We start from the raw sequence: 13,807 nt of genomic DNA, 5'->3' as shown, positions 1-13,807 counted from the left end.
TTGATTTCTGTCTTAGTCTTTTCTCTGGCTGTTATAACCGTGTGTTTCTAAAACATATTTGTTGTAGTTCAAAAGCCCAGAAAACCCGTACCTAGGCTGTTATACTTTATATTGGCGATGATGATCATCAATTATTGAACTGTATGGAGTCTAATCTCTGATAAAATAGGTATTGTGTAATTTGATTCATTATAGTAAAAGTGATTCTAAGAGCCAGTGGTTCTGTGATAATCAGTTAATCTGAATGACCTTTCAAATAGTGTGGTCTTCTACGGTGTCAAACAGTCACACAAAAACATCAATAATCAGAATATGAACCTCAACAATGGTGACCATAAAAAAAAAATACTGCAGAGCATGCTGGGAGCCATGGATGAGTTTTGTACTACAATAGAACCCAGCATGTTTTTTTATGGTCACCATTGTTGAGGTTCATATTCTGATTATTGATGTCTATGTGTGACTGTTTGACACTTAGAAGACCAAACTATTTGAAAAGTCATTCAGATTAACTGATTATCACAGAACCACTGGCTCTTAGAATCACTTTTACTATAATGAATCAAATTACACAACACCTATTTTATCAGAGATTAGACTCCATACAGTTAAATAATTGATGATTACCATCACCAATATAAAGTATAACAACCTACATCTAGATACAGGTTAACACCTGATAGCACTTCTTCTGGGCTTCTGAATTACAACAAATGTGTTTTAGAAACACAAGGTTATAACAGCCAGAGAAAAGACTTAGTTGGAAATCAAGGGTCAAGAGCCCAACTAAAGCAAACACTGATCTCTAACATGGTTACTTCAAATGAAACAATAAATCAACATCTAAACCTTAGTTCATTCTCAATAAGATCTTCTGTAGACGTCTGACAGAAATAAAGTCAGTCTGGTTATTAATAAGTGGAGCTGGTGATGCTGTTTGTGGGGTTGTTTAATCAGATCTTGAGAGATTTCATGTATTTTATTTCAGTTGATTTCATCTAAGTCTGTGTCTGAAGTCAGTTGTAGTAGTTCTTGTGTTTCTCTTTTCTTCAGTGATTCTGTTTGTTAACAGCAGCTGTTCATCACTAATTCTCAATCAGCACTTAGTTAATCACTTAATTATTTAATTGCAATGTATATCTTCTTTCAGTGAACTCAACTGAATTCAGTTCAGAGTACTCATAACTGTTAGTTTTTTCAACTTAAATGGTTTAAGGCAATCAGTTTCCTCAAATGGTTTGAGTTAACATAACTTGTCAGGTTTGAGTGAGGCTGTGTCTGAAGTCAGCTGTAGTTCCTTTCTCTCTTTTCTTCAGTAATTCTGTTTGTTAACAGCAGGTGTTCATCACTAAACTCAATTATCACTCAATTAATCACTTAATTACTTAATTGCAATGTACATCTTCTTTCAGTGAACTCAACTGAATTAAGTTCAGAGTACTCATAACTGTTAGTTTTTTTAACTTAAACGGTTTAAGGCAATCGGTTTCCTCAAATGGTTTGAGTTAACATAACTTAAGGATATCTGTTTACTCAAACCGTTTGACTTAAGTTTACTTGTCGGGTTTTACAGTCAAGGCAATCGGTTTACTCAAACGGTTTGAGTTAAGTTAACTTGTCGGGTTTTACAGTGCATCACACCACATGCAAATTAAGAATCAATTAATGAAGCATTGCAAATTTATTTTCATAAACCTTGAAATTATATTTAGCTGAGGATATTAAAGTTAGCCATCTTAAGTAAAGTTTTACATTTAATTATGTAATTATTCAGCTTATTCAGGCTAAAAAACACCATGAAAAAAAAAAACATCACCTTTCAGTTCACCAACAACTCCACTGACCAGTAGCCACTGCACGATAAGCAAATCCTAGCCGGGTCCGACACTTTTTGACGTTTCCTTGAAACATTTCCATTGTGGTCAGTGCTATTTGCACCGCTTTTGTTAATTGCATGTGTTGTGAGGATTTGCAGCGCATTTTGGTATGTGCATGTGTTGTGAGGATTTGCAGCGTTTCCTAATATGCATGTGTTGTGAAGTATTTGCAGCACGTTTCGTTATATGCATGTGTTGTGAGGATTTGCAGCGTTTCTTAATATGCATGTGTTGCGAAGGATTTGCAGCACGTTTCGTTATATGCATGTGTTGTGAGGATTTGCAGCACGTTTCGTTATATGCATGTGTTGTGATGATTTGCAGCGCGTTTCGTTATATGCATGTGTTGTGATGATTTGCAGCGCGTTTCGTTATATGCATGTGTTGTGAAGGATTTGCATTTCGTTATATGCATGTGATGATGTGATGATTTGCAGCGCGTTTCGTTACATGCATGTGTTGTGATGATTTGCTGCATGTTTCGTTATATGCATGTGTTGTGATGATTTTCAGCGCGTTTCGTTATATGCATGTGTTGTGATGATTTGCTGCACGTTTCGTTATATGCATGTGTTGTGAAGAATTTGCAGCCGTTTCCTTATATGCATGTGTTGTGATGATTTGCAGTGCGTTTCGTTATATGCATGTGTTGTGAGGATTTGCAGCACTTGTGTTGTCAAACGGATGAAGATGTTTTTTTTTTTGTATTTGCTGGTGTTTTTTCAATTTGCATGTGCTTTCTTAAATTGCAGCACGTTGAGCTATCTTGGCCACCGTACGAGAGAGTAGGATGCGCTCACTGTCGCATTCGTGGAGCCATTAGAGCAGTGGTCTGTACTCAAGTTTTTGCCAGCGCTTGCACGAGTGCGTTTGCCTCTCGGGGGATTTGAACAAGCTTAATGCGATGCATTCATGGCGGTTTCTGTTCTTGCCTGATCCTTGAGGGGATAAAGTGCTCGATTAGAGAATGTATGGCTTTCAGGAGAGATAACCAGGCTGAAAGATTGCATTGAGAATGCCATGATTCCTTTGAGAATTTAGCGCCTCTCACCTGCATTTTGGTCTCGCGGCTGCCGAGGCAGTTATTCAGGCCGATCACGGGGATTGTAGGCGGGGCATGGAAGGAATCTGACGAGAAATTATTTTTTCCATAATTCATTATATAGAATAGAATAGAATAGAATAGAATAGAATAGAATAGAATAGGAACTGTGTATAATGTGGGTTATCTACATTATTGGTGAAGGAGGCTCCTGATTTGGTGTAAAAAAAAAACAGCAAGTTTTTTGAGTTGTTAGGCTCTTGTTTGAGCCTCCTCTGAGCCTCCTCATTCTCTCAGCCCAGATTTTGAGGCTCTCTGTGAGCCTCCCTGATTAGCTGTCCTGGTGGATTGCTAGGCTGAGATAACAGTTCCTGGTGCTCTCTACAGAGCTGTGGAGCTGGTTCGACAGAACTATTAGTATGTAGGCTCTATTGTGAGCCTCACTAATATGTCTAGCGTTTAGTGGTCAGGTCTCCTCTTATTTTAGAGAGATGTTATGTTGAGTCCTCCACCATTAAGTCAAGTCAAGTCACCTTTATTTATATAGTGCTTTAAACAAAATACATTGCATCAAAGCAACTGAACAACATTCATTAGGAAAACAGTGTGTCATAATGCAAAATGACAGTTAAAGGCAGTTCATCATTGAATTCAGTGTTGTCATCTCTGTTCAGTTTAAATAGTGTCTGTGCATTTATTTGCAATCAAGTCAATGATATCGCTGTAGATGAAGTTACCCCAACTAAGCAAGCCAGAGGCGACGGCGGCAAGGAACCAAACTCCATCGGTAACAGAATGGATAAAAAAACCTTGGGAGAAACCAGGCTCAGTTGGGGGGCCAGTTCTCCTCTGACCAGACAAAACCAGCAGTTCAATTACAGGCTGCAGCAAAGTCAGATTGTGCAGAAGAATCATCTGTTTCTTGTGGTCTTGTACTGGTGGTCGTCTGAGACAGGGTCTTTACAGGGTATCTGTATCTGGGGCTCTAGTTGTCCTGGTCCCCACTGTTTTTCAGGGATGTAGAGGTCCTTTCTAGGTGCTGATCCACCATCTGGTCTGGATACGTACTGGATCCGGGTGACTGCAGTGACCCTCTGATCTGGATACAGACTGGATCTGGTGGCTGCTGTGACCTCGGAATAAAAGAGAAACAGACTAATATTAGCGTAGATGCCATTCTTCTAATGATGTAGCAAGAAAATTGGGTGGTTTGGGAAGTGTTCCCGGTTCCGGTTTACCTAATTAATGCAGCCTGCAAATCCTTTAACGGATTTGAATATTAAAAGCATATTAGTATGTTATGTGTAAGCGAGGTTAAAGAGATGGGTCTTTAATCGAGATTTAAACTGCAAGAGTGTGTCTGCCTCCCGAACAATGTTAGCTTAAGAGCTCCTCAATGAGGTTGGGTGTTGTTAGGCTTCCTCTCGTTTAAGAGAACTATTCTGCTGAAGCCTCCACTCCCTAAAGCTCCGCTTAGACAACACTATTGGTTTGTAGGCTCCTTTTTTGTGAGCCTCGCTAACTGTCTTTAGCGCTGAGTGTTGTCAGGACTCCTCTCACTCTAGAGATTCATCACTCTGAGGCCTCCACTCTTAAGAGCTTCTCTAAGAGGGTTGAGTGCTAGGCTTCCTCTCGTTTTAGAGAGTCATCCCACTGAAGCCTTCACTCTTCAGAGCTCCATCATGGGCAGTGGTATGAGTTGTATGCTCTTTGTTGAGCCCCGCTAACTGCCTCTGGCGCTGAGTGTAGCCAGTTCTCCTCTCGGTTTAGAGAGCCATTATGCTGAGACCTCGACTCTTAAGAGCTCCCCTCCCAGGGTTGAGCATTGTAGGTTTCCTCTCGTTTGAGAGTCATTCTGCTGAAGCCTCCGCCCCCCAGAGCTCCGCCTAGCCAGAAGAGACCTCACTAACTGCCTTTGACATTACATTATTTTAAATGAGAGATTACGGTTATAAACATGAGCCCCGTCCAAAAGGCAAAGGGGGAGGTGTTGCTTCAATTAATAACAATGTATTCAGGACTTCTCAGAGGGCGGGCTTCAAGTATAACTCATTTGAAGTAATGGTGCTTCATATAACATTATCCAGAGAAACAAATGTTAATTATAAATGTGATGTTTGTACTGGCTACTGTATACAGGCCACCGGGGCACCATACAGACTTTATTAAAGAGTTTTATTGATTTTTATGTCCGAGTTAGTTCTGGCTGCAGATTTAATAGTTTTAATAGTTGGTGATTTTAATATCCATATTGATAATGAAAAAGATGTATCAAAGTCAAAGTTCCTTTATTGTCCCACAAGGGGAAATTGGATTTGCAGCAAATGCTCCACATAAAACACATAAACATACAACAACACTCACCATCAAGACCAACCAGCAGAGAAGGAATTCACAATAACGCCCAATGTACATAATGCACAAATAAATAAATAAATAAAATACAGGACACGAAAAAATGCAACTTGTGTAAGTTATTATAAAGTACTAAGTGCCATTAAGGTGCCTCACAGCTGACGGAATAAAAGATATTTGCATCGTCTTTGTTTTGCAGCTAGGAACTCGAAAGTGCCCCTCAGAGGGCAAAAGCTCAAACTCTGTTCTAAGGGGATGATCCTGTGAATGAGCTATGACGCTAATCAACAAGTGTAGACAATAAACTACAACATGAATAACAGGAAAAACACGTTTTAAGAACATCATGCTGTGAGTAAGGTGATGTAAAATACACAAGTGTTGCAGTCCTGTTCTGAGTCAATGGCCCCTTGATGACCATTAGGTAAAGTATTTTTGGGAAACGATGGATCAATGGGAATAATGCTTCAGTACAAATCATGTTACCCACTAATACTGTTCATGCGGCACAATCTGGTGACCTAAAAATAATCACACAAAAATTAAATACAGATTTTGCTCAATAAAGGTGATGTTTTCCTCTCAATGTAGGGTAGGTGATACTTGCCATCGCTGGATCTCCTGCGGCGATAGAAAATCACACCAAGAGCAACAGCTGCAGTCACCAGCAGAAGAACAATAACAGACAGACTTGCTACAACACCCAGAGACAGACCTGAATCTGGATCAAAAGAGAGACCGTCATTAGTGTGTATGAGTGAATGAGTCAGACTGATCTATATCATCATTTATATTCCACTGTATGAGTCCAAATGTCTGAATATCTCAATGACACTTACTAATGACAGTAACGTCGAAGCTCTTTACACTGCTGATGCTGCGGCGGCGACGACGACGACGATTATTGCTGCTGCTGATCTTTAGTTCATAAACGCCAGAGTCTGTGATCCTGATGTTCCTGATGGTCAGAGATCCAGTCTGACGATCCAGCTTCAGCCTGTCTCTGAACCTCTCAGGACAATGAAAGTCTGTGCAGGTCTTGTTGGGATCTCCAGTGATTTCAGCGATGAGAGTGTCATTAAAATACCAAGTCATCACATGATTTGGTTGTTTTATTACTCCAGGATCTAGAGTAACAGATTCTCCCTCCTTCACTGACTTTCTCTTCGTTTTATCTCGTTCAGCAGCAGAAACACCTGAAAAACATACCAACAACTGCTGGAGGACCATTTTGGGGAAAGAAACTCCACAACAAGAATCTGCAAATCTGCAAATTGCATGTTGGTAGGGTCGGTGGTCTCATGATGAAAATGTAGCCTACTTATGGGAATGTTTTCGTGAGATGTGAAATACGTACCAATAAGTATATAAGTATATATCACTGCAGTTTTCAACAGAAATGTCCAGTAAATGTCACTAAAACAGTGCTTGATTTTTTTCTTGAAATTTTCTTGCTTTTTTTTTATCTTTCTCTTTCATCGCAATTCATATTTGTTCACGGGATTCGAACCCAAATCTTCTATATACGTACAATACAGTGCTGGCTAAGCTACCGAGCAAGCTTGTTACATCCAGAAAGTGTCCAAAAAGGTTTCCAAAGGTACGTTTTTATCATGTGATCATGTAGCAAGTAGGTTTTGTTTTTTATTATTGACCTTCAGCAGCAACCTTTATTTGTAGGGGCACAAGATGGCACTTTGCTAAAGTAATGCATTTTTTTTTTTGCTTGTTGCTGTTACATATGGACTAGGAGCAGGCAGAGGCGAGGATCTAAGGGCATGGAGTGCTTTAATACGGCAAAACATACAGGACACTGGGAGCCAGGGAACACAGGAAGATGGATGAACACGAAACACTGCCTTACGAACAACGAGTGGAACACAAGCACTATTTACACACAAAAGAACACGCTAACAAGATAACAAGCAGGCGTGTTAAATAGGAAACACCCGGGGAATCTAATCATGGGCAACCAATCAACAAAAGCACTACAAACGAGGCACAGGAAATACTTCAAAATAAAAGTCCAGACAGGGCACAGATAACACGTAACAACTGCTGTTCTACAACCAACTAAATCTATCAACTTACCAACAGAAAGACCATTTTTATTTAATTTAAACTGTTATGGGCTGCACAGTAAATTTGAAATCCGGAAAACAACACCATAGGAGTTATTTTCAACACTTTGAAAGTGTATATATGAGAACCACCTACAAAGTGTTAAATTAACACTTTCAAACGTGTTGCTTCATGCAACACCAATACAGTGTTAAAATCTGAACACTAAGAGAGTGAAATATTAACACTGATGCAGATAAAAACAACACTGTTACAGAGCTGGGTGTAGCTTTGAAGCAAACACTGACAGAGTTAAAATTCTACACTATTCCGGTGTTGACATGACACTTTGAAAAAATGAAAATCACAATATACCCAATGTATAAAAGAGTCAAAATTTACACCATCCTGGTGTTGATAGAAAACTTTTTTGGGAGTTATTTATGGATCTGCATTACCTACTAAAAAAAAACTAAAATAAACTAGAAATTCACTATGAAAAAACGTCACTGTCAAGGTTTCAAAACTTTATTTCAGCACAGAGCAAGAAACCATAAATGCCATGAAATTATTACAAATAACAGTCCACGACGATGTAAAAAAGATGGTCATTGCCATAGGACATTTGTAAATCAAATGGCTTGTAGTACATAAATTCCTCAGGATCACAAACCAGACCAAATTTCTTACCAGGATATAAACCATGTACAAGTTTTAGGTGCCGAATTAATTTAGCTATTGTAGCAAACAGTGATTTACAGACATAGCATCTAAACATCTTTTAAAAACTTAGCTCTAAGCTCCTTTACTCTCGGGCTGTCACTTAAGGTGCCAACATCAATTTTGTACACTGTAGTCTGGAGAAAAGTGTACACATTTTTGAGTGGAGGATCAAAACTGAGACTGAAAACAAAATGAACCTTGAAGAGTTCATCAATGGCAGCCAGTGAAGAGGATTCTTGACAGGGGATGAGCTTTTTATCCACCACAATGAAGTAGTGACTGATGGCTTCCTTGCTGCTCCCTGAGGCAAGAATGTATGGCTGACGATTCTCTTCCAGCTCAAGGTGTTCCTGTATACTCCTGCATGCCTAAATGGGGAAAAATTAAGTCTATGGATAATAATGATAAATTAATAAGAACAGCTTTATCAGTTAAAATTTATTTGCGACTTTTTAGCTTAATTGCACATCATAAAGACCGGGAAGCACTCCAAATCAAAACAGTACATGCACGAATAACTGTTAATTTTAGTTTAGATTTAGATCAGATTTAGATTCATTTTACATTTATCATTTTACAGTTTATCTAGTAGTAAAAAATAAGATGAAGAAATTACTGAATCAATTCCAAGTGTAACATTATAGCCCTTGTATTTTGGCACCAGTGTACCAGATACCTACTTTGTGAAACACCACCAGATGGTCGATAATCTGTGAAATACTGATCCTTTGGATTTTCTTTCTTCCTAAAGCCTGGGGTGATAGGAGATGCAAAAGTAAAAGGAAGGATGATACATCACTGTCCCACTCTGAAAAAAATAAATAACTTTGTTAAATATCTACACAAAAATGAGTATGTATAGTATAATTTCACTGCAAAGTCATTGGAAGTTTCACCTGGGGAATCCTGTGCCTCGCTGCTTTCTTTGCTCTGTTTGGCAGATGACAGTAATCTTTTCAGCAGTGGAGTGGAAGTCAAGGTTTCTCCTAGTCTGATAACCTTTGCTTTGAAAACTGTCGGCCACCTTTCCAAAAGTCTGGAAGCAGTTTCTGACCCAAAGAGGAGTGTGATTCCTGAAGAATCTGAAGCAGTTTGAAGAAAACACAAAGAAATTACAATATATTGTGATTACAATAATGTGGTAAGTTTCAACAATGCAGACCATTTGACAGTTCTCTGATGCTAACATTTCAATTTTAGTAAAAAATGATAGAAAATCCATACCAATCCTTTAGTGTCCAGGAATCGAGGAAAAACAGAGAGATTGGTGGTGGATCCCTCTGGATCATGGATAAGGCGCTGTCTGTATTCAAACGTTGCCTTCATCTTCTGCATGATGACCTCACGTTCACTTGTATGATTCATCAAAGAGATGGCCTCTACACTTTGATCATTATCTAGCTGAAGTTCTTGGTAACATAGCTGTCTGTCAAGCAAAGGACCTCCCTTTTCTTCTGTTTTTGGATCGTCCTTATTTCCAGAAGGTCTTGTCCCCCTTTGTACTGTCTTGAGGCGCCATGACAAGAATCCAGTGTTTTTTTGGCCATCATAGAAATGTTCCTGTTGAAATGACACAAATTCTTAATTTAACCCTTAATTAAAAATGAAAACATCTTTAGACATTTCCAACTGAGCACAAAATATTAAATGTCCGATCAGTGATAATGACTTACATATCCAGTCCTTCCTTGGGGATCTCTGAGTGAGGGAAACAAGGTGATAATTCCCAATCCATACTTCTGTTTGGTAAGTCGATGTGGGACCCTTCTGAAGAATTGGAACACTCAATGTTACTTTACGCTGATAGGAAATGTTTAAGAACATTTAATTAAACTAACTTTTAGGGAAAAAAAAAGAAAAGAAAAATTTGGACAATTTGCACAAATTTGTATCACCCAACTACATCTATCTACTTCACAATCTATAGAGGATCAAAATCACTAACAAACTGAATAATGCATGAACCGAATTATATTTTTATAATTACCCTTCTGTCTCCATCATGTGTGCAACTAAGATGTTCACCATCACTTTTCTTGTGTCATCACTAATTGTGCCTGTATCTTCATACTCCTTAAGCACATTTCCTCCACCTGGTCTTGTCTGTAGAATTTGTTTTATCAGCTATAAAAAAGGAGAGGATTATTAACAGATACTATTATGAGAGAAGATAGTGCAGTAATATCTAAATTACCCTTAAATATGACCCTGATCTAAAAAATATTACCATTATATATGGGGATAAAAAAACCTTAATGAAACTGAATATCATGATGAGTAAAACACCCAGTGTCTGTGTAAGGCTACTGGGACTCACATCTCTGGCCTGTGCTTGTTGTGATGCCACATCATCATCATCATCCTTTCTGAATCGTTTTGGACTAAACCAGTCACTCTCTTCACTGCTTTTTTAAGTTAGAGACAGTGTATCTGTATCCAAGCTGACTGAAGACTGAGGTGTGGAAGATCCTGTTAACGTTAAAACTGGGGTTAATAGATGTCATGTTAGTATATATAAATACAGAATTATAAAATAACAAAAAAAAAATTAGAATTTTTAAATCCAGGACATTGGTTGTTGAAATAAAAAGACTGAATATGACCCTTGCCATTTGTTTACTTTTTAGAAATACATTGTTGTACACCTACAATATTTTGAACACTGAACATATTAAACACTACCAGTACTCATTCATAAATTGGGATACAGATCATTCAGCAGGTTCTGTCAACTCATTTATGACTAAAACCAACCCACTGGTGGACATTAGATCAGGAAACACATCTTTATCCACCTCTGTACCAGTTTCATCTGTAACTGTAACAGCAAGGTCGTCTGGAATTGAGAACTTCTCTTTCACTGCAAAACAAAACATCTACCAATTTTAGGTCAAGTTTTATTCATAATTTGACAAAGATATAAAAAACATATAGATTTAATTATTATGATATTAAATATCACTCACCCTCTGCTAGAAATAAATCAAAGCACGTCTCTGAGATTTTTATGAATTTCTTCCTATTCCGAAATTGTGCTTTGACAATCATTGTAATTAAGCACCTGAACTCCTGGCTTGTAGAGGAAAAAACACATCTTACTGGTTTGCTACAAACACAGACTCAATTTGAAACAAGATTGTGAAAAAATAAAAATATCAAAACGGCAAAGATACCAATTAAATTGAAATAGGTTAACTTTTTATCTGTTATAACCCCTCATTTACAAGACAAAACGGGCACTTTTGAGAAATGATACCATTTTCGTCTCCGTGTAAACTTTCACACTCTCCTCCTCCTGCAGTCTAAATAAGCGCGCGGTTTCTTCATCTATTGTATCCGGAAAGACTTGCAATACAGTTTTACGCTACGTACAGCGCCCCAAAGGTCAACCCTAGTTATTGCGGATACATTTAACATAAAAATATCAGTTTATAAATTGGTTTTAATTGTCGAAATTGTCCACTTTTCTCAAATGAGACTTCCCCGATGACGTATGCAGCCTTCAAATGCGATCTTCGGGGGACGCAGCCTTCGAAATGAGACAGCAATATATTCCACGACTTTGTTAATACGAAAACACATATTACATTTTTTGCCCCTTAAAATGTAATAGAGTACTTTAATTCACTAAAAAAATTAAACTAACGTTAATCACGTCTGACCATAGACTGTATAAAAACACAAATCATATAATGCTGCTCAAACGTCGACATTAAAACGTATCATTAAGTTACCACAGTTCAAAACCATGAAGGTCCCAGAAGCATGGTCAACGATCAGCAGATATCCAAGCCAAATCTTATAAACAAAATCTGAACAATCTTTTTTTTAGGCCAGTAACCATATTGATATATAAATTTTCTGTTAACGTTAGAAGACTGCAGAAATTCCACGTGCCACAGTTCACCTGTAAAATGGCGCGCGCGTGACTTTAGAAACATTTTGAAAAGAACACGATCAGACTTTAATCAATAAAAAATACTGCTGTGTGCGACACGCGAGATGACAGTTGAAACTACTAACGTTAAGTTACATTCAAAGCTTTAATTCGTTGATAAAGGGGCATGACACAGGATGAATTTACCAAAAGCAAATGTCAGAGCTCGTTGGCTTTCTCAATCACTATTATAATTATCTGTGATTGAATTATAATGATTATATACAAATTATAAATTAGAATAAATTCACAGTCTGTATCTGTATTATAACATTAAATTTAAAGACTTACCACAACTCTTCCAGCGAAGTAAAATGGCGTCCGCATGTTGTCTGTTTCGATAAAAAAATGACGTCTGTCTGCACGTTAATGGAGGTGTGGCTTGATTAACTCTGAATGAGAGTTGACGTTTGCAACTATGTAAAATAACACCAACTCTTATTTGAAACCTGACACTTCTGGTGTTAGACCCATTCTGTTCAGTGTTGATCCAACACTTTATTTTAACACTTTATTGTAACACTGGAAAATCAACACTGGTAAATTTACTGTGTGTGTTTCCCAAAAGCATCATAAGCCTTGAAACCAATGGAGCTATACGATAAACTTACGATGTTTATGATACTTTTGGGAAATACATCCCCGATGTAGCTACAGCTAAAGATAAAGAGCAGCTCTAATTCTCACTGCTTTAAAAGCTTTTACAAATGTATAAAATCCAAACATTTGTTAAATTACTCACCACGGACAGAAAGACTGAAGGTCTTTTCACTGATGCTGTTGCTGCTGAAGATCTTCAGTTGATAGAGTCCAGAGTCAGTGTTTGTGATATTTGTGATGGTCAGAGATCCAGTCTGATGATCCAGCTTCAGTCTGTCTCTGAATCTCTCAGTTCCTTCATTACACTGAACATCTGTACAGGTCTTACTGGGATCTCCATTGATTTGAGCGATGCGAGTGTCATTACAGTACCATCTGATTCTGTCTTCTTGGTTTTTCTTAACACCAGTGAGTAGAGTGACTGAATCTCCCTCCATCACTGACACTGACACATCTGTCTCAACACTAGACACACCTAAAGATAAAAATAAACAAATAAAAAAAATCAACAGACAAACTTTAAAAACCACAATAAGACTCAAATAATGAAAAAAAAAGAAAAAAAGGCTATATATGTATTTTCGTTTTTACAGCTTGAAAGCACCATACACATTTTTACGTCTTATATTATCTACATCAACAAAAACGTAAATTCTTCATCTCAAGATATGGATGAGACATTTTTATACAAAGTCACTAGACCTGATCATTTACAGGACAATTTTTTCAATAGTTTTGCCAGGAGTATAAAAATATAGCCTATTTATATATTTTTGTCATTCATGATCTGAATTGGCTCTTGCCGCACACACAAAACACGTATTGAAAACTATAACATTTCACTTCATTTCATCTTTCAAACGAACTTATAGGCTACATAATATAATAAAGGTTTGTCAAATACAAAGCAAATAGATCTGGCGCATAATAAAACGGCGTCATTCATTTTCGGTTTATCGATCGGAAAAGAGATTGATTTGATAAAATGTCTTACCATTGTGCATTAAAAACAATCCGACTGACAGCAATATAAAGGTAAACTTCATTTTCACCGCTTTCATCATAAAGAAGACTCAAACGAAATGTCCTCCTCCTTCTTCAATATTAATGAGCACAAAGTGAAAGTGAAAGTAACACCGAGTCTACACAGAACAAAAGACAATAGAAGCCATTCTAATCAGTGACGCTTTCTCAACGGGAGGCGGCGCGAGC

General features: G+C 37.7%; 1 protein-coding gene and 1 long non-coding RNA gene across 2 annotated transcripts; both read right to left on the bottom strand.

The window, feature by feature from the left end:
• Positions 1 to 5,763: 5,763 nt before the first annotated feature.
• Positions 5,764 to 13,803, bottom strand: LOC132159324 (uncharacterized). Its single transcript, XM_059568838.1, has 5 exons — positions 13,590 to 13,803; positions 12,738 to 13,070; positions 6,114 to 6,470; positions 5,882 to 5,995; positions 5,764 to 5,795 (listed from the first exon to the last, which is right to left on the bottom strand). The coding sequence occupies exons 1-5, from the start codon at positions 13,657 to 13,659 to the stop codon at positions 5,764 to 5,766; spliced, it is 906 nt and encodes a 301-aa protein (XP_059424821.1). The 5' UTR covers positions 13,660 to 13,803.
• On the bottom strand, positions 9,323 to 10,559 carry LOC132160346 (uncharacterized). The gene is made up of 4 exons (XR_009437969.1): positions 10,376 to 10,559; positions 10,046 to 10,182; positions 9,732 to 9,825; positions 9,323 to 9,618 (listed from the first exon to the last, which is right to left on the bottom strand). It is a non-coding gene; the product is annotated as an uncharacterized LOC132160346 (long non-coding RNA).
• Positions 13,804 to 13,807: the final 4 nt, after the last annotated feature.

The sequence above is a fragment of the Carassius carassius genome, chromosome 16 (genome assembly GCF_963082965.1).
Source record: "Carassius carassius chromosome 16, fCarCar2.1, whole genome shotgun sequence".
In the NCBI taxonomy this organism is placed as follows: domain Eukaryota; kingdom Metazoa; phylum Chordata; class Actinopteri; order Cypriniformes; family Cyprinidae; genus Carassius; species Carassius carassius.
Note: the sequence above shows the minus strand (reverse complement) of the source record. Positions and strands in the feature narration are given on the sequence as shown.